The sequence below is a fragment of the Suillus paluster genome, assembly GCF_016628075.1.
Source record: "Suillus paluster strain FC165 chromosome Unknown EDB91scaffold_11, whole genome shotgun sequence".
NCBI classification, from domain to species: Eukaryota; Fungi; Basidiomycota; class Agaricomycetes; order Boletales; family Suillaceae; genus Suillus; species Suillus paluster.
This window is the reverse complement of record NW_024537571.1, coordinates 519,090-545,795: the sequence shown is the minus strand read 5'-3', so window position 1 is coordinate 545,795 and position 26,706 is coordinate 519,090. Positions and strand designations below refer to the sequence as shown.

The 26,706-nt window shown below is 44.7% G+C and overlaps 3 protein-coding genes across 3 annotated transcripts; 1 reads left to right on the top strand and 2 right to left on the bottom strand.

The window, feature by feature from the left end:
• Positions 1 to 635: 635 nt before the first annotated feature.
• EDB91DRAFT_1079789 (uncharacterized protein) lies at positions 636 to 1,983 on the top strand (the record flags this gene model as incomplete). Its single annotated transcript, XM_041315171.1, has 7 exons — positions 636 to 844; positions 901 to 987; positions 1,039 to 1,163; positions 1,505 to 1,598; positions 1,631 to 1,719; positions 1,779 to 1,838; positions 1,916 to 1,983. 7 exons carry the CDS (start codon positions 636 to 638, stop codon positions 1,981 to 1,983), a joined length of 732 nt encoding a protein of 243 aa, XP_041180177.1.
• A 7,171-nt stretch (positions 1,984 to 9,154) lies between these two features.
• EDB91DRAFT_1079788 (uncharacterized protein) lies at positions 9,155 to 10,644 on the bottom strand (the record flags this gene model as incomplete). Its single annotated transcript, XM_041315170.1, has 10 exons — positions 9,155 to 9,321; positions 9,477 to 9,489; positions 9,538 to 9,548; positions 9,721 to 9,758; positions 9,822 to 9,867; positions 10,014 to 10,024; positions 10,050 to 10,200; positions 10,300 to 10,332; positions 10,415 to 10,454; positions 10,525 to 10,644. The coding sequence occupies 10 exons, from the start codon at positions 10,642 to 10,644 to the stop codon at positions 9,155 to 9,157; spliced, it is 630 nt and encodes a 209-aa protein (XP_041180176.1).
• A 15,078-nt stretch (positions 10,645 to 25,722) lies between these two features.
• On the bottom strand, positions 25,723 to 26,047 carry EDB91DRAFT_1048787 (uncharacterized protein; the record flags this gene model as incomplete). The annotated part of the gene is made up of 2 exons (XM_041313428.1): positions 25,723 to 25,902; positions 25,955 to 26,047. 2 exons carry the CDS (start codon positions 26,045 to 26,047, stop codon positions 25,723 to 25,725), a joined length of 273 nt encoding a protein of 90 aa, XP_041180175.1.
• Between the last annotated feature and the right edge of the window lie 659 nt (positions 26,048 to 26,706).

Here is a 26,706-nt window from a genome sequence, read left to right as displayed (position 1 = left end):
TCCCCTTTGCTCCTATCCACCCTCCAGCCTTATCCTCCGCCTTCTCCGCTCCGCTCCTAGTCAGCCCACTGCTATTAGCACTTACCTCCCTGACCCTCCAAGCAGACCAAAGTGGTCCACTCGTCCTATTGTTGGACAACATTGGACCCGCTCCAAATTCAGGGCATGTTACGGCTGTGTTCTACTGAACTTCTTTTCTTCCTTTTCCCTTGATCCACGCTTACTACGCATGTCTCTTATCATGCTATATTTAGTTCAGTATTACTCAGACGCCTCATTGCTTACACATGTGCTTACTGATACATACCTATTATTATGTCATGCCCTGTACCCATACTACTATATAAACCATAGCTAGGTGACGCTGTTTCTTCAGCTTAACCTACACTGATTTTCCTTTGAACATTCTGACTTGATTCTAAGTCACCTCTTTGGTACTTAGCCTTACTTGACTTGGATGTTCTTAGACTTTGTCTAGAACATATCATAAGACCAACAGTCTTATTGTTGATTGTTTGCCTCCATTACACTTGGCATAACAGGGCACATACTCAGCTAAGGGCGCAGCACAAGAGCTGAAGCCAAGCCCCAACCCCTCTGCTTCTTGAGCCCGGCACGGTACCTAACAGCTCCTCATGAAACAAGTTAACACAGTAATCATTCTGTCACTTGGTCTTGATCTCAATGATCAAAAAATATCTGAGTCAACAGCATGGCACTGGCTAGTGAAACTTGGATACAAGCTGAAAGAAGTAAAAAAGGGTGTCTATGTTGATGGTCATGAGCATGAAGATGTGGTTGCTTACTGTCAAAATTTCCTGGAACAATTCACTGCAAATGAAAGGTAATGAGCATATTTTTTCACATCCATATCTTTGCTGATAAAGTCAACGACTGCAGTCATACCTACCAGGATGAGGACCTCGAACCAGTTGAACCAGTTCTTGCCCATGGAGAGAAGCTACATATACCCATAATGCATGACAAGTCAATCTTTTATGCCAACGACCTTTGACAACATGTGTACATTCATGACAGGAAGATGCCACTTCAAAAAAAAGGTCATGGGCATGCAATCCATGTCTCCAACTTTATTGTTGAGCAGACAGGGAGGCTCGTGCTATCAGAGGCTCAACTTCATCAAAATGCCACACTGCCTGAAAGTCAGTGACTGAAGCACACAGATGCCCATGAAATTATATACCCTGGAAAAAACCTATGACGGGTTTTGGACAAATGATGAGCTTATAGAACAAGTGCAGTCATGAATAATCATATGACTTGATTGGAGGAATGTACTTACAGTGCATTGAGGCGCAAAAAAACAATCCCGATTTTTGAACACATGTTTCCAAATGCTATTGCCGAGTTTACATTCAATCAATTGTCCACTCATGGAGCATTTGCAAAAATGCACTAAATGCAAGGAACATGAATGTCAAGCCAGGCAGTAAACAGAGAACAATGCATGACACCTGCATTCCAATGGACAATCCATGTCCAGGGCTTTGTGGATGGCATCAAACAATGAACTTTGCTGGTGACCTCACACCAGATCATCCTGACTTTGAGTTTTGTGGTCAGCCGAAGGGAATGTAGTGTGTGCTCAAGGAATGTAGCCTAATTTCAGTTTTGAAGGTGGCAAATGGAGGGAAGGCTGTTGGGGAGTGTCAGACATGCAAGTTGTTGTGGGAAGCTCAGGAAAAATTATGTCACAAGGTACAGGTGGCAACATTCACAGACAAGTGTGACGACTCTTTGACAATAATGTCCTAAAGCAATCAAACCAGGACTCAAACAACAAACAATAAGGGAAATGGAGAGGAGTCAACCAGAAGGTGAGTGATAGATGTCAAGTAGATTCCTACGGAAGGTACAAGAGGTTTAGACTAAGGAACTACTGACTACTGACTAGGTTTTATATACTATGAGAATCATGCATGGACCAAGACAAGAAAGGTAGTTCAAGGGTATAGGGTTTAGAAGAAGGAACATATAGATGGCAGTGGAAGATCTGAATCTTAATGGAAGAGAAGAGACGGAGATTAAATAGAAGATCTATCTGTGATCTTTAGATGGTGATCCAAGATCCAATGAGAGGAAGATTGATTGATGACTTGATTGGAGATGGAATTGGCGATGTGAAGGGAGAGATGTGGGTGTAGGGTACTGGTGCTTCTGTGACTAGTTGACAGGATGAAGGGTGATATATGTGACGTGCATGAAGAGGTGAAAGGGTCACACAACTTGGGCGCTTAGACTTAGACACCATGTTGAGGTAGGAAAAATGATTTGTTTGGGGAACTTGTGACATGCATGCTGACATTGTGCAGGAATCTTCATGTAACACCTGTTGCATGTGGAAGATGCTTGCAAATCAGCAAGACTTCAAAGATGAAAAGCCATACCTACAGCTCATCATTGAAGCAGCTTGTCATATACCGGATCTGAGCACCTCCAATACCACCTGTGAACATCCCTATCACTAGTCTGACCCCCTATTTCCCTGTCCGCTCCATCCCTCCTTCTCTGACAAATGCACAAAGTGCATCCCAGCAGGACTAGCCCTGCTACCTCCACCTGACTCTATTCCACTCCTCCGATACTACATCTATTTTCTCTGACACTATATCCCATACCTCCAGATCTGGAAGGCCAGATTCTCCCCTATGAAAGTCTGGGTTTCCTGTTGTCCACCTGGTGCTCCGCTTTCATCTCCAGACTCATACCTATCTCCTTTTTAGAATATTGCTCTCCAGCTACTGGTTGTACACCTTTCCGTTTTGCTTACTGATCTGTCTGTCTATTCTTCATTTCCGACATCTCTGGACTTGAGTCTGATCTCCTGTCCACCTCCGAGTCTTAGGGTTAATCCTTAAGACTATACCTCCAGCTCTACCTTAGGGTAGTCTACCTCTGTTCCATTTCTACTCTGGACTTGTCTGAAGTAGTCTTACTCTATTCGCTCCTAACCTTCTGGAGTTCCACTGAACTCCCCCCTGTGTCTGACCTCTGGACTTACCCAGACTTCCATCGGACTTCCCCTCTGCCTCTTGGAAATTAAGGGCATGTACTCGGGTAAGGGGCACAGCGCACAAGCTGAAGCCAAGCCCTTTGAGTTGCCTTTCCCTTGAGCACAACCTTAACATGGTTGGACACAAGTGTTGGTTTCTTCCAAAATTTCATTGCAAGCTGAATCCAATCAAGATGTACTGGGGATGGGTTAAAACTCATGTGTGCCACTTATCATATCACTGATCAACCAACTTGTGAATCACCAACTTTTTTCTCATAGATTTCTGGAGTGCTGCCAATGGGACATTCCTTACCATGAAACACCTTGTGCCTGAATTTCTTAATGCCTGTTCAATCAAAACAATACATGCATTTTTGTGAAAAAGTTAGTGGTACATGGGTGCTTACAGGTGCTAAACTATTTTACTATCTTAACAATTCTTTCTCACTTTTTTTTAGAAAAGGACTCAATGCATGTCAAGCTGAATTCGCTGTTAAGAAATACAAGTCAGCATCATTCATTGGTGTGGTCCTGAGTTAATGATGAGCCTTGGTATCCTTGTTGATTAAACAGGTAGTCCATGAACTCCAACAAGCTCCATATGAAGTTCACTTTTCAGTGACCAAATTTTCTACATCTTAGGTTTTTCAAAAAAATATTGAGATGGTCCTAATGTACTACTCTATTGCAGCCTGTCTGTAATATTTTGAAGGTGAAAGAGTACTTTATGGAGGTGTAGATAGGCTTGCAATTTTCAGGCTCACTAGTTGCTGGTTTTGAGTGACTCGCACTGTACAGTATAGGACTGGTCCTTTACCCACCCCCACTCCTTTACCCACCTCAGGTAAAACTCCTCATTTTATTTTATTTTTTTGTGTCAACACATAGAAAGGTATTAAAGATGTAATCCAAACTGACATTTCTACAGTATATGATAAAGAATTAATGTTGGTGATGTTGTGCATGACACAAATTGGTTAAATTTGCCATCTCTGTGAATTTTATGAAAGTTGTAGTAGCTTCAATGATTTTTTTGGGGCAAGACTAAATGGTAGGATATAAAGTATATAATTTGAATATCATTTCACCCTGCAACAGATTTCTGAAAGCCTGCTTTTTCGTGCTACAGAGTACATGGAGTGAACATAGGTAATTTATGAAGGTCTTATCTTGGTAAGTGTGTCCCACATCCCTGTCATGTGGTTCAGCTTTCCACATCTTGTGATCTTATCATTGCCTTTTTGAGTTGTTTTTGTTATGGCGCTGTGTGATGTGATGACTAAATTGACGTGGGTAAAGGACTGGTAAAGTCAAAGATAACACTGTTTTCACTGATCTTGTTAAGACCATGCTCAGGGGTAAGACGGAGTCTGAGGGGCTTGGCTTCAGCTTGTGTGCTGCACCCCTTACCTGAGTATGTGCCCCTAATTTCGGATTGTAGTCCGACATGAGTTCTACAAGCTCTGACAAGACATTGGAGCAGAGGTCCTCCGAAGGAGGACTAATGGACTACTAGATGAGCAAGGGAATGTCAGGTGGAGGTTGGTCCGCCTGACAAGGGAGAGGTGGAAGACTACTGTGGTCGGAGCTGACAGTAGGAGTGGAGTGGGAGAGACTGCTTGCATGAAGTCTGAAGCAGAACAGAGACAAGGAGGTCAGATGTACAAGAGTATTGGCCACAAGTCCGACGCATGGGAAAGGCAGCTGAGGCACAGGAAGTTGGACGAGTGGAGGAGGTGGCCGACCTAGGGAGTCAATCCCCTAGGCTGGCAAACAGGAATTGACTTGGGTTAAACCTAAGTCAAGAACAGAAGAGCAGGGCTTAGAAAAGGTAATATTCAGACTAAAGATCTACAGACAAATGTACATAAGTTTATATACTCTAAGTAAGTAGCATAGCATAGCAGAAGGCTATGTGCTGAGTGTACAGAATTATTTAGAAGATGACTGAGACATATGAGAAAGGGGCTCGGAGAACAGTATGTACGTGATGGATCAATAATCACTCTGGGTATAAGGATTACTGGTGATCCTAAAAGGAGGAACTATGATACTAAAAGGAGATAGGACCAGTTTAGTGGTTCTTAGTCTAGGGGTGGACCGGTGAGGCAGTCGGGCAGACCAATAGTCAGATGGAGCAACACGAGAGGAACTGGAGGAACCAAGTGGGCTGGAAAAGCAGGAGATGGTGGAGGGAGTAGGAGTAGGATTGAGTGGACCAATAGGGCAGGAGGAGCAGAGCTCCAGATAGTGTCAGATGGTAGGGATATGATGTTGGAGGAAATAGGGGTAGTGTCGGAGGAGCGGAGTGGAGTCAGGTGGAGGTAGTAGGGCTAGTCCTGCTGAGATGCACTTCATGCATTGTCAGAGAAGGAGGGATGGAGCAGACAGGGAAACAGGGGGTTGGACCAGTGGTGAGGATGTTTGCAGGTGGTACTGGAGGTGCTTGGATCCGGTATATGACAGATCTTCATACAACACACTAATGTTGTTGTTGATAGCTCTCAACATTGGTTCCATAGCATTTACATGTATATTGAAGTACCACCGTCTACTACAATTTTCGAAAAAATGACCTGTTGTGTGATGGGATGCATTTCAAAATGTGGTGGGTAAAGGACTGGTCCTATACTGTAAGCAACTTTTTGCACAAAGCATACTGGTAAAGAACTCTACAAAGTCAAAAAAATAGAAGCTACTTTTTTCAGTAGATCCCTCTACTCAAATGTGACTTATTCTCAACTTATTCTCAACTTTTTCACACTTTTTCTGCTTAAAAAGTATGATTGCATCTGTCATATACCTGATCCCACTGCTCCACCAATATTAATATCCGCTCCACCCAACATCCTACTTCCCCCATTATCCTACCACCTCCACTCTGTCCGCCCTCCACACAACTCAGTCAGCTTCCGCATCCGCTCCTACAGCTCCACTCGACTGCCTTGTCGGTTGCCCTCCACATCATCCATTCTACTGTAAATCCTCTTGCCCCATTTAGGTATATACTTTCCCCATTTGCATTTAGTACTTACTTCCTGGATCACCGGTACTTCCTATAACCGCTCAACTAACTGATCCAACGTGTACATATTGATATCCACCCCAACTTATGTTTTTCACCTGTGTTCACTTACAAATTGTATGCTTGGTACATAGCCTCCCACCAAGGACTAACCAGTCACTGCCTCCTACTTAGAAGTATATAAAACATATCCTGTACTTGTTACGCGAAACCTCTCAGATGAGATCTAGTGGCGCTCAACCCGCAAGGGGTGTTTGAAGTGTGGCCTTCAGCGCTAGCCCAGCAAGGAGCTTGCCTGTGCTTAGTCTGAGTAAGGGTTGAAGCCCTTACTTGTGTAGAGTTGATTGGAGTTTCTCAAGGATATGATCCAAGAGAACAGAGTTCAACTCAAGAGTATCATCTCAAGAGAAGATGGTTCGTTGTACAGAGGGAGTTCCCTTAGATAAGAGAAGTTCAGACCCAACAACAAGTATCAGATGAGAACCGAGTAGATTCAAGTTCAAGAATCTATCTACAAGAGAAGTGATATATATACATAAAGTGAGATACCGGTTGAACGGTAAGGGTACAGGGTAAGTGGAGGTATTACCGAAGTATCGGTAAGGGTCAAGGGTATGTATGAGTCACATACAGAAAAGGGTAAGTAGTACCAGTTGAACAGTAAGGGCAAAGGGCATGGGGAATCCCCATCAAAGAAAGAGAACTGGCATAGTGGTAAGGGCATAGGGTTCAGGAGAAGCCGCCGCTTCTCTGATCTAGGGGAAGAAGCAAGAGCTTCTCACATTTCAGGACAGTGGGATCAAAAGGAAAGAGATAGAAATAGAATTGTAACCATGGTCCAAGTCTAGATGAGTCTGAAGAATGAAATGACGTGTAACACTCATGTTACTGTAACAGTACTTAGCTACACCCCAGTCTTAATATTACTTGTCTTCCTGCAGTCTCTACTAGTGGGAATTCTCCATAGGACTTTGCTCTCTCTCTCCGGACACAAGTTTAACTTGTCAGCACCTCCGACCCTCCACTCTGACTTTAGAGCCACGCTCTAAAGTATTCACTCTTACTTCTCTGACTTCCCTTGTCATTCCCCTTGTTCCCTCCATTCCAATAAACTTCCTCTGCCTTCTCTGCTCTGCTCCTAGTTGGATTACCGCTAGCAGCTCTTACCTCCCGACCTGCCAAAGCAGACCTAAGTGGACCACTTGTCTTATCATCGGACATCGTCAGATCTGCTCCAAATTTGGGGCACGTACTCAACTAAGGGCGCAGCGCAAGAGCTGAAGCCAAGCCCTGACCCCTCCGCTTCTCCTTCCGAGCACGGTCTCTAACAGCATCAAAAAAAGTACAATACACCAACAAAAAAGTAGATGAAGTGTAGAAAAAGCAGACAAGCATAAGGGTGTAGACCAGCAGGAAGGTTCACAGTGAGTGATGCATAAATAGGCCTGTCCTCCATTCTTGCTTTCACTGCACCTCAGTCCTTGTTGTCATACACCTGTGAGCCAGCAACTTGTAAGTGAGCATGGGGACTGCATCTGTGTAAAAATCTGTTGCTGAAACCAAGGAGCTGTGATGAGGTCCATCAGATAATTGTGGTTGAGTTTATGTCATTCCAGTTTGCAACCCATCACATGAGTTCTCAGGGTTTGTGTTTGCGATGCACATTGTTCAAATTATTGTGATTGAGTTCACATTGTTCCTGTTTGTGGTTTATCACATGAGTTCTCAGGGTTCACATTCACAATGCATGTGTCATATACCTGATCCAACCGCTCCAATATTAATATCCACTCTGCCTTCTGACCACCTCCACTCCATCCATCCTCTGCTCCATCCAATCACAGTCTGCATCCGCCCCTACGCTTCTGCTCGACTGCCCAACTGGTCACCTTCTAGAACATCTCCACTCAACTGGAACCCCTTTCCCCTTTTAGATATATACTTTCCCCTTCAGTACATAGACCCTTACTTTCAGATCACCAGTAATTCCTCTTACCGCTCGATCACTGATCTGATGCGTACATATTGATATCCACTCCGACTTATGTCTTCGCCTGTGTAAGTACTTACAAATTATATCCTTGGTACATAGCTTTACAACATAGTTCTCCTAATCACTGCCTCACACTTAGAAGTATATAACATATCCTGTACTTAGATATTTTCCCCAGTCTTAATATTACTTGTCTTCTTGCAGCTTCTACTTGTGAGAATTCTCAGTAGGACCTTGCCTCCTCCAGGCACAAGTTTCATCTTGTTGTCACCTCTGACTTTCTGCTCCAACTTAGAGCCATGCTCTAAGTCTCCCCCTTTACTTCTCTGCCCCTATCAATCATCCCCTTTGCTCCTATCCACCCTCCGCCTTATCCTCCGCCTTCTCCGCTCCGCTCCTAGTCAGCCCGCTGCTATTAGCACTTACCTCCCGACCCTCCAAGTGGACCAAAGCAGTCCACTTGTCCTATCGTCGGACAACGTCAGACCCGCTCCAAATTTGGGGCACGTACTTGGCTAAGGGCACAGCACAAGAGCTGAAGCCAAGCCCCAACCCCTCCGCTTCTTAAGCCCAGCACGGTACCTAACAGCATGTCATTCAAGTTCATGTAAGTTCATGGTCCATCAAATGTTGTAGTCTGATTTCCTGCCCTTTTTCTGGGCTAGCATTTGTGTTGTCCACTTGGTCTTCTGGTTCTTCTGCGAGACAGATACTATTTAACTAGCTACAAGAGTAGAAAGTAAGCAAGTACTTAGAGGTAGAAGTGGTATACCAGTAAGGATTCAAACTTAAACAAATTGTTTGTATAGTTATTGGCAAACACCAATGCCAATTCAGGCTTAGCAGAATGCCTCTGTAATGTTTAATTGTTTGTCTTACATGTCGTTGACTCAAAGTCCTACCTTCACACTTAACTTAAGCAATCTGTCCTATCCTTCAGTTAATTCTGCTTGCAAAGTGTGTAACTTTTCTGTCTCTGGCTCTCACTCCCACTGTCTGCTGGTGCTATATCTCACTACCTCTACTAATATTCAGGACATCATTTATGTGGATATGAGTATGTTAATGCCACCTGGACTTGAAGGAGTACTAGGAAAGAATGGTGGCACTGGTGTGTGGGTTAGTCATGGACATTCAGAGCTGATGGGATGTGGTTAGATGCAGATGATGATGATGCTGGAGCCCTTGATGTTGCAACCATGCTCAGGTCATTGAGGAAGTTGAGGACTAGGACAGGAAACCATTCTCTTACACCAGGCATTACTTTGAACCTCAAGTAGATGCAGGCTGGGCATTGCATGAGGGGGAGACAAAATTTGAAAGGTAATCAAGAGGAAGAGGGCAAGGATCCATGGTTGCCCTTTGAAGATGACATAAGGAGTGTTCTCACTATAGGCCTATATCCCCATCATTCCCCATACTTGTCCAACTGCTCTACTCACATTTCAAGGCATTCTAGTCACCTTCCAGACAGTTGTGCTCATACCTGCACACTCCACATACCTGGTTCTGGTCTGCAACACACACACAACCCATTACAGTCACCCAGCTCATCCTACCATGTCCATCCATTGTCCAACTATCCCCATTGGTGCATTATTAGTTTTTTTTTGTCATCTTTGACCTCCTGCAGGTGTTTTACATATGTGTTCCCATACATGATGCTGGTAGAAGCTTATTACATACTGTCCTGCAGCACTCCCACTTGTGCATTCCAGTACCACCTACAGTGTTCCTATATCTTATAGACTACAATAAAAACCCATCACAGACTCACTATTACTTACTTCTCTACATCCCTTCCCTCTGAGTCAGTGTCTGGAGTCACTATCACTAGTTACATTGTTCTTTATCCTTGCACAATCAATTTCCATTCCTATTATCTTGTGTGAGTGATCGCAACCCTTAGCATGATTAACTTCTGGTAGTTCTTATAGTCTTTTACCTTGTTGCAAGTCCTGGAACAGATCCTGGCGTACTTTGCATAGTCCTGCATACCTTGTTGTACCCATTACCTAGTCTTGCCCATTACCCATCTACCTCGTATTATGCTATATGCACTCCACATTGGATCCACATCATACCACTGTCTTATCGCGCCATACCACACATCCACATCCTCCATCTGCAACTCATCCTTGTCCCACAACCCGTGCATAGCCACATCTTCAATCACAAGTCTATTCACTCTTATTCCCCTTCACACAAACACACAGAAGAGTATCTCTCAGTAGCAACCCCCTTGAGATGACTAGCAATACTCACCCTCAAAGGAACATCTAACTAGCTCACTAGTACCTACTTAGGATTCCTTTCTCACAATGCATAAGTGCTCAAATGTGCAGCAAGGGGATCAGGGATCTAAAGATGTCTGACTTACCAGGGAAGAGTGGGATTTGGCCCAGTGGTTCATCAAAAATCTTGGTCAGACATAGACTGATGAATTTTTGAAGTCACCAATAGTACATTGAGAGCATTGACTGAACTCACAATGTTGATGCTAGGACCAGATATGAAACTGCACAAAAGTCTCATTTCATAACAACTGCTCATTCTTGCAGAGGGTTGATGGGCTTCTACATGGACCAGGATGGAGTTTGTCAGAACCATGCCTAATGGGTAGGAAGGAGGTTATGGAGGGGCTTAGCTTCAGCTCATGCACTGTGCTCCTTAGGCAAGTATGGTGCCCTTAACTTTGAAGGACAGATAGAGGCAGCTGAAGATCAACTCTGACATGCTCTGACAGGGTATGGTTGCAGGGGACTATGTCTGATGCACTCTGACAGAGGTAAGACTACAAGGGACTAAGTCCAACGTAGAAAGTAATGCAAAGACTGTTGGAAGACAGAGGTAGAGGTCAGCAAAACTAGTCTTGAGGTTGGAATAGACAATGAGTAAAACTCAAGTCAAGTCAGAGGTTGTTAGGATAGGTTCAAGTCTATATTCATATTGTAGAAACACTACCAGAATACATGAGGATTATATACTACAGGGATCTTGGGCTATGTGGCACAGCATAGCAGAGTACAAAGTAATAACTAAAGGTACAACATACCATAGTGTACAACAGGTTAGATTGGAATGGAGAGTCAGATCATACAAGGTACCAGAACCAGACAGAAAGTGGAATGTACAAAGGGAGCTTATAATGGACTGATATGTACCTCATACCTTGATTGAGTCAAGGGTGGAGGAATGTACCTGACATTGGAGATACCAATTTAGAGGTGGAAGAGCATGGATGATGGCAGAGGACTATAATTGAAGGCAGAGTACTATGAATGAAGGCAGCATACACCAACTAAGGGTGGATGTCATATCCCATATTTCCAGACCTGGAATTCTGGATTCTCCCCTGTAAAAGCCTGGACTTCCGCCCTGTTCCCATCCAGCACTTCAATTTCATCTCCAGATTCACACCTATCTCCTATTAGATTACTGCTCTCCAGCTACCAGTTATACACCTTTCTGCCTTGCTTACTGATCCGTCTTTCTGCATTTCATTTCTGGCTTCATTTCTTTAATCCGTTGTATACTTACTAATAGATTTTTCATATGCTTTGGACATAGCTTTTCACTTTGCTGACTGATTACTTACTTGCTATCTACAGTATATAAACTCCTATAAAACTCAGGCTGTACTTCCTCAGTTCAAATATCATCTTAGTTCCTGCTCATTCCTGTTTCTCTGGACTTGAGCCTGTGTCATATCCCATACCTCCAGACCCAGAATTCCGGATTCTCCCCTATGAAAGTCTGGGTCTCCATCCTATTCTCTGTCCTGTTGTCTGCCTGGCGCTCCGCTTTCATCTCTGGACTCACACCTATCTCCTTTTAGAATACTGCTCTCCAGCTACTGGTTGTACACCTTTCCACTTTGCTTACTGATATGTCCGTCTGCAATTCATTTCTGACTTCATTTCTTTAATCCGTTGTATACTTACTGTTATGACTAACGTTCACCGAATGGTAAAGATCAGATCACAACCACTAGGACTCAGTCACAGATGACGATGAAACAAGATAGGATTGAGCGTGAACGTCTAAGTCTACTACAAGTGTAGAAACAAAGAGGTTAAGTCTAAGGAGTACTTACGCTAACTAACCTACTTTTATACATAACATTGAGTAGGAGATATCTGAGTCTGAAAGAAATCAGCCAATGAGAAAAGAGTCATATGATACTGCAGATGACTGAGCATGACGTCATGATATATAAGCAGATGAGTAAGACGGCAACTAAACAGAAACCCAAGATCCGACCGGTTCTTCTTTCGGAAGCGAGATTGTTCTAGCCCGTGGAGTAGGGGAGCCAATCGGAGATGTGATAGGTGAAGGTGTCACATGACCAGTTTGGGTACTGGAAGTAGCTGAAGGAAAACTGAGAAATGAAAAATGATTCATATTAGGAATTCGTGACATTACCCCCTTTCTAGGATGAGCGTCCTCGCGAATGTAAGATGGTCGGATATTTTTCTGTCTCCATTCAAGGAAATTCTTCACATCTTCTTCTGACTGCCATGTTGCTTCTTCTACTGCATATCCTTTCCATTTTACTAAATACTGCAACTTGCGTCTGTATAGGCGGCTTTGCAATATTTGCTCTGCTTCATATTCTGGGATTTGGTCAACAATCTCTGGAGGCGGACATGTTTGCGGCGGGCGGTCGACAAGTTGAGAGGTTTGATACGGGGTAAGTAGTGATACATGGAAGACCGGATGAATGCGATATTTACTGGGGAGTTTTAACTTGTAGTTTAGCTCACCAATCTTCTCTTCGATTTTGAATGGTCCAAGACAGCGGTCGGACAATTTTTGGCTTGGACGACATTGTTTGATGTTTGTCATGTCTAACCATACTTTGTCACCTGGTTTGAATCTTGGTGCGTCTTTTACCTTATGATCGTAAAAGTGCTTCATTCGATCGTTTGCTATTTCTAGCATCACCTTTGTCTCTTCTTGCATTTCCTTCATCTCAGCTAGTCTCTGATTGGCTTGGGGAATTGTGTTGGAAGAATTAGGGGAAATCGTGAACTCAGGATTATAGCCATAGAGACATTTGAATGGAGAATGTCCAGTAACCGTTATGGAATTGTTATGCGTGAATTCAGCAATTGGAAGCCAAGAAACCCAATCAGACTGACGATAGGATGTGAAGAGTCATAGATACTGTTTGACTTCTTGATTGACTCGTTCCATCTGTCTGTCAGTCTGTGGATGATATGCTGTCGACATGGACCACTTGGTTCCTAGTCTTTTTGAGACTTCCTGCATGAACTTGGACACAAATTGTGTTCCCCTATCTGAAATCACCTTCTTTGGTGTCCTGTGCAACTTCCATACATGATTGAGAAATAAGTCCGCTGATTTCCTTGGAATTTACATCCTTGGTGGTCGGAGCAAGATGTGTTTGCTTGGTAAAGCGGTCAACAACTACTAGAATACTGTCTTTTCCTTGGGAGATGGGTAGATCGACGATAAGGTCACAGCTAATGGTTTGCCATGGTCCTTCTGGAATTTTGTTTGGCTTCAAAGGCCCGTGGGGTTTCGACGGTAACACCTTCATTTGCTTGCATTGATCACATCCATCTACGTAGTCATTGACCCATTTCTGCATTTGAGGCCACCAGTAGTTCCGTGAGACAAGTTCAAGAGTTTTGGCACGTCCCATGTGTCCTGCTGCAGGCGAGTCATGGAAGATCTCTAGCACTGAGCGACGAATTTCCTTATTATTTGGAACGTAAACCAGTCCTCAGAACAAAATGAGTCCATCCTCCATATTTCACTCTTCCAATCCTCTTCTCAACTGTACAGGGGCCTTTTTCAGAGTTTCGATAGCATTTCAGACTTCTGGATCTAAATTGGTGCAGTTTCTGATATGCTTCAACAGCGATTGTTCCCCTTCTATCAGAATCTGACCTCTTTTTGCAGCTTTGATATGGAAAAACTTGGGTTTTAAAAGCATGCGATTGGAATTATCATTTTCTACCCCCCCTCTGTGGTCTGGCCTCCTGGACAGAGCATTGGAAGTGTCGTTAACCTTTCCCTGGTTTGTGTTGCAGAGTGAAGTTGTACTCTGCAAGGAACAAGGACCATCTCGCCTGTCTACGAGTTAACTTCTGGCTTGTCATGAAGTACTCGAGGTTTTTATGGTCCATCCAGATCTCTACCGGATGAGGTGTGCCCTGCACATAATGCCTCCACTCCTCCAATGCACGGATAATGGCTAAAAGTTCTTTGTCGTGAATGTCATAATTTCGCTCTGCATCCTGCATTGATTTGCTAAAAAAAAGGCCACTGGATGCCATAGTCCATCTTCTTCCAATTGAGAAAGTACACCACCAGTAGCGTAATTAGATGCGTCGCTCTCTATCTTCTGTTTCTTATTTGCATCTGGCATGACTAGCACTGGTGTGGAAGTGAAATTGTCTTTCAGAGTTTTGAAAGCCTTCTCTTGCTTGTCCGTCCATTCCCATGGTACATTCTTCCTGATGAGTTCATTCATGGGTCTGGCAATGTTTGAGAAACCGAGAATGAATCGACAATAAAAGTTCGCAAATCCCATGAATCATTGAATGTCCTTGACACAGGTAGGAGTGGGCCACATCAAACGTCCATTTTCGAAAAGAGCTTTGCACTGGAGAGCCAATCAATGAGATCTTGAGAACGAGGGAGAGGGTATGCATTTTGGATGGTTTTCTCATTCAACCTCCGATAGTCCATGACGGGTCTGAGCTTTCCATCCTTCTTAGCAACAAAGAAGAAAGGAGCTGCTACTGGAGATTCAGAATCTCTCAGTCGTCCCAAATCGTATTCTTGCTTCAACCATTTCTCACATGCTTCGTTTTCGGCGGGTGACAGGGGATATGCCTTCGCGTTAGGAGGAAGATCATTAGGATCTTTGAGGTCCACCTTGTGATCCCACTTTTTTGACTCAAGGAATTGAGTAGACTCTTCTTCAGAGAAGACCTTAAGGTAGTCATGGAGCCATTCTGGCACCATTTCTTCTACGGGCTTCTTTTCCTTCTTCTTCTTCTTCTCCTCCTGCTGCGCTAACTCTGATGTGACAGAGCTCTTGTACCTGATCCACACATTTCGTGATGAATCCTCATCCTCAACCTCCTCCATCTCAGGCACATTCTTGGTAGCTCTGTGTCCAACAGTAGTAGCAAGGTCCGATTGTTCTTCATCCTCAAGCCTGACATGTCCTCGCGATTCATGCAGAAAAGGTGATGAGTTGAAGCCTGTCGATTGACTCTGATGATGGGTAGAGGCTTCCTCAATACCCTCATCTTCATCATCTTCTGCTGGTATCAACTCGGGCAACACTGAAAGGATTGAAGAGTTCATGGCTCTTCGCTTCTTTGCCTTGGTCTTTTTGTCTTTGACCTTGGCTTCTTGACATTTTACCGGACAACGGTCTAATGCCACCCTTCCTGCATTCCAATTGATACTGGGATTGTGGTATCATAGCCAATCTATTCCAATGATGACATCATCAGTTCCTAGATCTGTGATCAGAAAGGCCACTTCTTCCTCATGATCCCCTATCAGTGAGCTTTAAATCTGCTGTAACTTGTAATCGGTCCGGCGGAATTGTCTGTTTCATCAATATTACAGGATTGACATTGCTCGCAACAACTGCTTGGTTTGGACTTGATTCTTTTTGACAAACTTTTCACTGATGAAGAGGTTTGTCGCTCCGCAGTCTACTAGAGCATTGACGGCTGCTTTCTTGTGTTTCCCTTCCAATGTAACTGGCAAGTAAAAATGATCTCGTTTATTCCCAGAATAAACTTCTGATACTTCTGCAAACATAATTGCCAAGTCACCAAGAATGGAAAAATGATTCTTCTGATCTAAGTTCGCAGTCAACTTTGATCTCCCTAAAAACCCTTTTGTTCCTCTTTCTTCACTGGGTTGTACATGCTGGAGAGGCAGATCCTCTTGTTGACGATGTGGTTAATATCTTCCAGTGTGAGCAGTTTCACAGCTGGAACTTCTTCTCCTTTGATGGCGCGGACAGCTGGTCCCTTTCCCTTGTCAAGAGGCTTTCCCGTGCAGTTACGAGCCATATGCCCATCTTCTCCACCACAGTAGCACTTGAATTCACATCCCGGTTGTCCTTGAGGTCGGGGTCTACCTCCTGTTCTGGTTGCATCAACGTCCATGGTGCTTCCTCCCTGTGACGTGGTCTTGGGTGCTCCTGCTGGTACGGGTGGTGCAGCAGCACCTTGCCAAGGTTGTCGGGGGGTGAAGTTCATCTTCCTCTCATCGTCTAGTTCCTCAAGGTTCTGCCCAATTAGGAGTGCCTCCCTGATCAATCCCTCCAGGGTGTCTTTTCTGTTAGGATGGATATTGGCCAAATAGTTTTTAACTCGTTGGTCCAATCCAAAGTGGAGTTTGCAGCATTAATTCGTAGTCAGAGAAGTGACAGAAAGCAAGTTTCTGATGAAAGATGGAAATATACTCTCCAATGGTACAATTGCCTTGTCGGAGAGCTTCCAACTCTCTTGCTGCCTTCTCCTCTTTGTTGACAACGGTCCACATGACTTTCATGTCTTTCTTAATGCTGTCATAGGACCCAGGGTGGCTGCTGAGAGCCATGGGGGTAATGCTTTCCGCCCATTTGGCTGCAGCGCTCCGACAGAAGGAAATGAGACAGGTGCATTTCTGTTGTTCTGTCGCTCCAGGGTAACCAGTGAAGTAGATGGCGAGCTGGGTGAGGAAGGTGTCGACATCAATGGAGTTTTTCTCGCCCGTGAAGTCCATTGGTTTCGCCATCTTGAGATCAGAGCCTGAAGTCCCAGATGTAGAGCCTGGGATCTTCATTGTAGACGAGCTCTGCAAAACCGTGATGGAGTTCTCTGCGATTGCAAAAGTGTTCTCCATGATCGTCACCCTGACCCTCAGGTCCGTGTTCTCGTCGTTGGCTATTACTAAACCGTCATTGAGGATGTTGATCTGCTCCTGCATGCGATCTATCAAGCATCTGGTGTAATCCCTTTCTTCTGTGACAATGGTGTTGATTGTGTCTGAAATGCTCTTGTGGGTGATGGTAGTCATCCCAGGCCCTGAGATGCCTTGCGGTGCAGAAGGGCCTTCGGTTGGGGTGGTGGATGATTCTACAGATGGAAATGGTGGGAGCCATCCCTGCGGCGCTGGAGAATGGATTGCGCTCCTGGGTGGAGTTGTTACTGGCTGTATCACTGCTGGTGCCATTGTTACTTCTATATCCTCTGAAGCGACAATCCCAGTTTCTCCTAGATTCTTGGACATGGAAGTAGGAGCAATGGGAATCCAAACAGGAAACATTGTTGTGTAATGTGTGAGCCCTAGCCTCGACTAGGCGGGATCTGTACAGCGGGGCAATGATGACAAAGGTGCGAATGCAATGTGTGTAGCGGTTCATCAACCTATGTAGAACTCGAGAGGAGTTCGCGAAGGACGTGGTGAACTTTTGGGTCTACTTTTAGCACCCTAGGTTCCTATTGTAAAGTATTTAGACTGTGAGAGGACAGTCGCGAGTGCCGTTCTGTTATGTAGAAAGCAGATATGTAGTGTACAGTTGGCAGGGTTTTGGGCCTAACTGCAGACGTGCGGAAACAGGACCTAAAAGTCACTGATCCTTATGAATTGGCGGCTCGTAGTAAGACGAGGGCCTGGTTCACTTCTACTAAAGAGTAATGTAAAGAGATTGATATAACAAAACGCGTCGGGGAATGGTGATTGAATTAAACGTAATCCGCAAGATAAATCTCAGCAGAATAGCACAGTGAAGTTTATTGAGAACGGCGACGTCCAAGATAAAGTTCGAGTTGGAGTGGTAAGAAGACTTAACCTAATGTTATGACTAATGTTCACTGAATGGTAAAGATCAGATCACAACCACTAGGACTCAGGTCACAGATGACGATGAAACAAGATAGGATTGAGCATGAACGTCTAAGTCTACTACAAGTGTAGAAACAAAGAGGTTAAGTCTAAGGAGTACTTACACTAACTAACCTACTTTTATACATAACATTGAGTAGGAGATATCTGAGTCTGAAAGAAATCAGCCAATGAGAAAAGAGTCGTATGATACTGCAGATGACTGAGCATGACGTCATGATATATAAGCAGATGAGTAAGACGGCAACTAAACAGAAACCCAAGATCCAACCGGTTCTTCTTTCGGAAGTGAGATTGTTCTAGCCCGTGGAGTAGGGGAGCCAATCAGAGATGCGATAGGTGAAGGTGTCATGTGACCAGTTTGGGTACTGGAAGTAGCCGAAGGAAAACTGAGAAATGAAAAATGATTCGTATTAGGAATTTGTGACACTTACTAATAGACTTTCCATATGCTTCAGGCATAGCTTTTACTTTGCTGACTGATTACTTATATGATACCTACAGTATATAAACTCCTGTAACACTCCAGTACCTCCTCAGTATGAATATCATCTTAGTTCCTGCTTCTCCGGACTTGAGTCTGATCTCTTGTCAACCTCCAAGTCTTAGGGTTATTCCTTAAGACTACATCTCCGGCTCTACCTTAGGGTAGTCTATCTCTGTTCCGTTTCTACTCCAGACTTGTCTGAAGTAGCCTTGCTCTATTCACTCCTAGCCTTCTGGAGTTCCACCAAACTCCCCCTGCATCTGACCTCCTGGACTTACCCAGACTTCCATCAGACTTTCCTTCTACCTCTCAGAAATTAAGGGCACATACTCGGGTAAGGGGTGCAGTGCATGAGCTGAAGCCAAGCCCTTTGGGTTACTCTTCCCTTGAGCACAACCTTAACAGCCTGACCTCTTGTCCACCTCCAAGTCTTCAGGTTTATTCCTTAAGACTATATCTCCGGCTCTACCTTAGGTGTTAGGTACCGTGCCAGCTCAAGAGGCAGAGGGGTCGGGGCTTGGCTTCAGCTCTTGTGCTGTGCCCTTAGCTGAGTACGTGCCCCAAATTTGAAGCGGGTCTGACGTTGTCCAACGATAGGACAAGTGGACTGCTTAGGTCCACTTTGAGGGTTGGGAGGTAAGAGCTACTAGCGGCAGACCAACTAGGAGCGGGGCAGAGAAGGCAGAGGATAACGGGGAGGGTGGAAAGGGGCTGGGGGAATGCTTGATAGGAGCAGAGGAGGCGGAGGGTAATGTGGAGGGCGGAAAGGAGCAGGGGGAATTCTTGATAGGGGCGGAGAAGTAAAGAGAAGACTTTAGAGCACGGCTCTAAGTCAGAGCAGAGGGTCAGAGGTGACAACAAGGTGAAACTTGTATCCAGAGGAGGCAAGGTCCTACTGAGAATTCTCACAAGTAGTAACTGCGAGAAGACAAGTAATATTAAGACTGCGGAAAATATCTAAGTACAGGATATGTTATATACTTCTAAGTATGAGGCAGTGATCAGGATAACTATGTTGCAAAGCTATGTACCAAGGATATAATTTGTAAGTACTTACACAGGCAAAGACATAAGTCGGAGTGGATATCAGTATATATGCGTCGGATCAGTGATCAAGCGATAATAGGAATTACCAGTGATCCGGAAGTAAGGGTCTATGTACCAAAGGGGAAAGTATATATCTAAAAGGGGAAAGAGGTCCAGTTGAATGGAGACATTATGGAAGGGGACCAGTTGAGTGGTTGAGCAGAAGCATAGAAGTGGAATGCGGACTGTGATTGGACAGAGCGGAGGATGGATGGAGCGGAGGTGGTCGGAAGGCGGAGTGGATATCAATATCAGAGTGGTCGGATCAGGTATATGACATTAGGGCAGTCTACCTCTGTTCTGTTTCTACTCCGGACTTGTCTGTAGTAGTCTTACTCTAGTTATTCCTAGTCCTCTGGAGTTCCGCTGAACTCCCCCTGTGTCTGACCTCCAGACTTACCCAGACTTCTGTCGGACTTTCCTCCTGCCTCTCAGAAATTAAGGGCACATACTCGGGTAAGGGGCACAGTGCACAAGCTGAAGCCAAGCCCTTTGAGTTATTCTCCCCTTGAGCATGACCTTAACAGTGGAGGAGACTTGTGTGGATCGTGGATATGACAGAGTTGTAGGAAGGTTACTGTACATGATAACCATGAGGATGAGAACAGAGCACCATTGCAAGAAGAGGTCAAACTCTGGAGCTGCAATCCTGTAGAGTGTGTCAAAGAGCTTATCAGAAACCCTTTCTTCAAGGTGGATATGGCCTACTCACCTGCCAGAGCATATACAGACCATGCAGGGCACCACTGCCAAAGAACTTCAAGTAACCCATATCCTTGTGAAGGTTCTGGCACATCCTCACCAGATAGTTGAAAAGATTGTGACAGCACATGGCACTGTTGATTTTCTCCCCACTCTGCAAACTTTCCTACGCAAGAGTCTCCCACACACCACCATTGTACCTGGTGTTCAAGACCATTTTGACGATTATTGTCAAGTGGTCATTGTGGCACCACCTGATCAACAGGTCAGCAACACACCAAAATGGTGGCACATTAGATCAAGGTCAGAAGTGGTAGCATCAGGCTGGAAGCCTGGTTGCACTGCTCAATTTAATATGGTGTTGATATCAGACGGGCTTCGGTCTTCACACTTATGCACTCTTGATGGTAATGTTTTTCTGATTTTTTTTGATGGTTGTATTTGATAGTGATCTGTTGCAGGTGTGTGAGTGGTTGTTATATACCGGATCTGAGCACCTCCAATACTACCTGTGAACATCCCTACCACTAGTCTGACCCCCTGTTTCCCCGTCCGCTCCATCCCTCCTTCTTTGACAATGCACAAAGTGCATCTCAGCAGGACTAGCCCTGCTACCTCCGCTCAACTCCGCTCCACTTCTCCGACACTATGTCCCATACCTCCAGATCCGGAAGTCTGGATTCTCCCCTACAGAAGTCCGGGTTTCCATCCTGTTGTCCGCCCGGCACTCCGCTTTCATCTCCGGACTCACACCTTTCCACTTTGCTTACTGATCTGTCTGTCTGCACTTCATTTCCGACTTCACTGCTTTGATCTGTTATGCACTTACTAATAGAATAGACTTTCCACATGCTTTGTACATAGCTTCTACTTTGCTGACTGATTTACTTACATGATATCTACAGTATATAAACTCCTGTAAAACTCCAGAACTCCTCAGTTCAAATATCATCTTAGTTCTGCTCATTCCTGCTTCTCTGGACTTGAGTCTCATCTCTTGTCTACCTCCGAGTCTTAGGGTTAAACCTCAGAACTAAATCTCCGGCTCTACCTTAGGGTAGTCTAAACTCTGTTCTGTTTCTACTCCAGACTTGTCCGTAGTAGCCTTACACTGTTCCCTCATAGCCTTCCGGAGTTCCGCTGAACTCCCCCGACGTCTGACCTCCAAACTTCCCCAGACTTCCTCTCTGCCCCTCGGAATTTAAGGGCACATACTCAGGTAAGGGGTGCAGTGCATGAGCTGAAGCCGAAGCCCTTTGAGTTGTCTTTCCCTTGAGCACAACCTTAACAGTGGCTCAAGTTCATGCTATATTTTCCCTTCCTCATCAGTTTGGCACATACTCCAGAGTCCTCACTTACATCAAGTGGTTCACACCTTTCAGACCACCAGACCCTTCCTCTCAATTGTGACAAGTCTCTCACTCGACACGCCAACTCCACTGCCATGCTGCTGTGATCCATGTCAATGAAATTGTACAACTGTGTCATCTGGTACTGAAGATAGGACAATCAGTAGATATGAAGTTGAGAAGTGGGAACACATATGAGGTAGCAAAGTGATTTCTATTTTAATGAGTTCATTGATGGTGAATTGTTTGGTGTGTCTGTCATAAATAGTTTGTAGATAGTAGTGTCATGTGGGTGCAACCTGTAGCTGCCAGTTGTTACCTGTAGCATGTAGTGAAGCTTTGGGTTATATAGCACTACATGGCTCAATATAGTGTAGTGTGTGCCTATATAGCACTACAGTGTTTATGAGTGCCTACACCGTGCTATATAGCTGCCACCAGGGCTATGGCAATATAGGGTTTTTCCTGATGCAACCAGTCCTAGAAACACCCCCAGTCCCTGAAACACTTTCTCTGTTACACTCAAACCCCTCATATTTCTGCCTCAAAATATGCATTATTGTCATATCCCGTACCTCCGGAACCGGAATTCCGGATCTACTTCATTAAAGTCCAGTCCTCTGTCTTACTATTCCGCCCGGCGCTCCGCCTTCATCTCCACACTCACCCCTAACTCCTTTTAGATTAGCTATTGCTCCGGTTACCAGTTATGTTCTTTCCACTATGCTTATTGATCCGTCCATTCCTACTTCATTTCCGACTTCACTGCTTTGATCCACTACACTTAGTAATAGACTTTCCACATGCTTTGTACATAGCCCTTACCTTTGCTGACTGATTTACTTACATGTTACCTACAGTATATAAACCCCTGTAATACTCCGGAACTCCTCAGTTTGAATATCATCTTAGTTCTGCTCATTCCTGCAATCTCCGGACTTGAGTCTCACCTCTTGTCCACCTCCAAGTCTTAGGGGTTAAACCTTAGGACTATTTCTCCAGCTCTACCTTAGGGTAGTCTAACCTCTGTTCAGTTTCTACTTCGGACTTCCGTAGTAGCCTTACTTTGTCCCCCGTATAAACCTTCCAGAGTTCCACCGAACTCCACCGACACTAAGTCCTCCAGAACTCCCCGGACTTCCGTCAGACTTCCCCTCTGTCCCCCGGAAATTAAAGGGCACATACTTGGGTAAGGGGCGCAGTGCACAAGCTGAAGCTGAAGCCCTTTGAGTAACCTCTCCCTTGAGCACGACCTTGTTAGGTACCATGCCGGCTCAAGAGGCAGAGGGGTCGGGGCTTGGCTTCAGCTCTTGCGCTGCGCCCTTAGCCAAGTACGTGCCCTGAATTTGGAGCAGATCCAATGTTGTCCGACGATAGGACAAGTGTACCGCTTAGGTCCGCTTTGAGGGTCGGGAAGTAAGAGTTGCTAGCGGCAGACCATCTAGGAGCGGAGCGGAGAAGGCGGGGAACGATGCAGAGGGTGGGTAGAAACCAGGGGGATGTTTGATAGGAGTGGAGATGGCAGAGGATAATGTAGAGGATAGGAAAAGGGGTGATAGGAGGATATTGATAGGGGCGGGGTAATAAGGGAAAGACTTAGAGCATGGCTCTAAGTCAAAGCGGAGGGTCGGAGGGTCAGAGGTGACAACAAGTTGAAACTTGTGTCCAGAGGAGGCAAGGTCCTACTGAGAATTCCCACAAGTAGTAACTGCGAGAAGACAAGTAATATTAAGACTAAGGAAAAATATCTAAGTACAGGATATGTTATATACTTCTATGTGAGGCAGTGATCAGGATAACTATGTAGTAAAGCTATGTACCAAGGATATAGTTTGTAAGTACTTTACATAGGTGAAGACATAAGTCAGAGCGGATATCAATATGTACGCGTCGGATCAGCGATCGGGCGGTAATAGGAATTACCGGTGATCCGGAAGTAAGAGTCTATGTACCGAAGGGGAAAGCATATATCTAAAAGGGGAAAGAGGTCCAGTTGAATGGAGAGGTTTTATGGAAGGGGACCGGTTGAGCGGTTGAGCGGAAGCATAGGGCGGAATGCGGGTTTTGTGATAGAGCGGAGTGGAGGATGGATGGGGCAGAGGGGGTCGGAAAGCGGAGCAGATATCAGTATCGGAGCAGTCGGATCTGGTATATGACAGACCTTAACAATTATGTATATACATGGCATTCTACCTTTCTGCAGCCCTAAGTCTGTGTGCAATTGGACATGAGGTTGTTTTATAATTCACAAGGTTTTGCAATTGAGAAGGAGCTTGTAAAATATAAATGACAAAATTATCACAAATATACATATGTGCATCCCTAGACATATTATCTGATTTAGAGGTAAGGTCCAAGTTTCTATTGCATATGTCTGCTTGCTAACAGAGTGTGTCCCTCGCATAAAATCATCAAGTTTATGCTGTTTCAAGTGGGAAGACGAGAACATAATATGTAACCCTAGATTAGGACTTCCTAATATGTTTCATCGAGTGGAGTTGCATGAAAAAGAGACCTCATGAATGTTGGCAGGCTAGCAATTGAATCACAACCTCTGTCTTTCTGAAACTTTGGTGGAGCATTTATGAGATGTATTTCAATCTAGGGAAATTATCATAATATCTAATTAATGTGTTGTGAGGGAGTGGTGAACAAAATACTGATTTTGTGTTTCAGGGACCGGTTGAAGACTGTATTCCTACGACTGTTGTGGGAATCACTGAACACCCTGCGGGCGTTGCCAACCCAATAAGAACGACTATATTTGTCTATATCTGGGAAAATTAAATTTCAGTAGACTTAGCATTGTCAGCAACACTGATCACAATGTTAATACCCGCAATGCCGGTATTCATTATTATTATATAGCATTGTTGGCAGAAGGCTGCCATTCTGCCAATGGTAGTAGGCTGCAGTAGGTTCGGAGGCCATTGGCAGAAGTCGGCAAAAGTCACCGTGAATCATTGACGAAAAATACAAAACACAACAGTCTAATCATCACCTAAACCTCATCAGATCTCAGTCAGCATGTAGCTTTTTACAAACTCTCCTCCTCGGTCCCTGACAGCGGATTCGAGCTGACATTGACCTTGCTTCACAAGGTGATAAGCATATTGTTTCACGCCAAATTGCCAATAGCCTTGCTTCACAAGGTAACGAAGTTATGGTTGGGCCGTCTGTATGAGCAAAGTTCTCAAAATATTAGGTGGCAATCTGCTGGCATTGTAGGATATAATCTGTTCGAAAGGGGTTTTCAGGTAGATGGATTCTTCCTACATCGCCACGAAGAACAACACTCAGCACATAAAAGCAAGCCGTCTTCCTACTGTCCCCTTCAGGTTTATTTGATCCCATACCACATCCTCACAAACAATGCATTTGTCATTTGTCCTCGCCGTCACTGCTTTGACAGTATCAATATCTGCCAGTGATGCTACCAGTGACGCTGCCAGTGATAAATGTCCTTACATTTGCCACCATGATCACGAATGCGAATTCTGCGGCAACAAGCACTATGGATGCGTCATCAGGAAAAAACCCTTTGACTACACGGAGCTACATAGTATGTGTATTAGCTGTAGCTCAATGTGTCAAGTCCTTACTACACACAGCTACATATTCACACGGCTAGCTACATAGTGCTACATATTCACACGGCTAGCTACATAGTGCTACATATTCACACGGCTAGCTACATAGCGCTACAGCCACTACTGTAGCAACCAGCTACAGGCACTATACCCTACTACAGACTAATACAGGTGCTATATAGTACAACAGGAGTAGCATATACAAGCTACAGCTAGCTACACAGTCCTACTACTATAGATCTATACATGCTACAGCTAGCTACACAGTCCTACTACTATAAATCACACTCGAACCAAAAACAAATGAAATCAATTATATTCAAGGTGCACAACCATGCATACACTCGCAAGAATCCAGCAGCCTCGTAAAACATTAACATTGACCATCACCGACTTGTCCATCTTCACTATCATCCCCTCACGCTTCCCGAGTCTCAAGTTCATACTCTCGTATTGCATCATCGAAAACCTCGTCTGCGAACCTATCAACATTCTCTCCTGTGCTGATCGGATTGACACCAGCATGGAACCTACCAATCAATATTAATTAGAATCACGATCCACACAAGTACCTAGACACTCACCGGGCGACGTCGAGAAGATTGTCAGTAATTCTACCCAGTAGTTTGTAGGCAGCCGTCCGCTCATCAAAAAGTCGCAAGGACTCGAGGTGCACCAGGTAGATGGGAGAATAAGTGATGGATGCGAATTTAATGTCTTCCCTCACTCCTGTGATCCACTCATCAATACAACATTCTATCTGTTAGAATTCAGCTGCCACGCCTAATATCAGATGGCTCGATGATACTGACCACTGTGAGTACAAGCGCCATCATCTTCACAGGCAAAGGCTCGAAGTATTCAGCATAGACTATGCCTTCGTCAACACGGTTCGCAAACCACATGTCATTTATCCCTGACTGGATTAAATCAGATTTGTATACGCCGGATTTCATTTCCCAATCCTATAACTTGCCTGGTCAGACAACAACTAACAAAGATCAAGCAGACATACCTTAAAAACAAAGGACGCCCCTTCCTTGAGTCGCTCGGCCAAGTTACGGTTTGCTTGAATCGCCCCGATAGACCGGCTTGCGCGGAAGCCGTAAAAGGTGGCTGTGAGACCCCAGCATTTTCGTCTTGAGTTCCCCGCGTACATGTGAGGTACGTCTCGTCATCTACACAGCAAACATAACATCAACCGGGGACACACAACGTGCTGATTGCTCACCATTTTCACTAATGAAGGCGTTAGTTGGACTGTAACTCCAGCCACAGCAGAACCCTCACGCCACGCACGCCTGGCTAGCTTAGTCTCGATGATGAGTGACTCGGGAAAAGGCGTTTGAGTGACGATTAGACACCGGTAAATGGATGTGGCCGTGGTGAGGACATCCTTAGTTATCTCGTCATAATCCCCGGCCCTCAATCGTCCGTTCGAACCTTTGATGATCTTGGGTATGGTTTCCTCAACGGTGTCCTCCTGTTTGAATCTGGGGACCTCCCAGATAGACATGGTACTTTCCTTATGGGTTTGGCTGCCATCGCTATCTTTGTCGTTGTC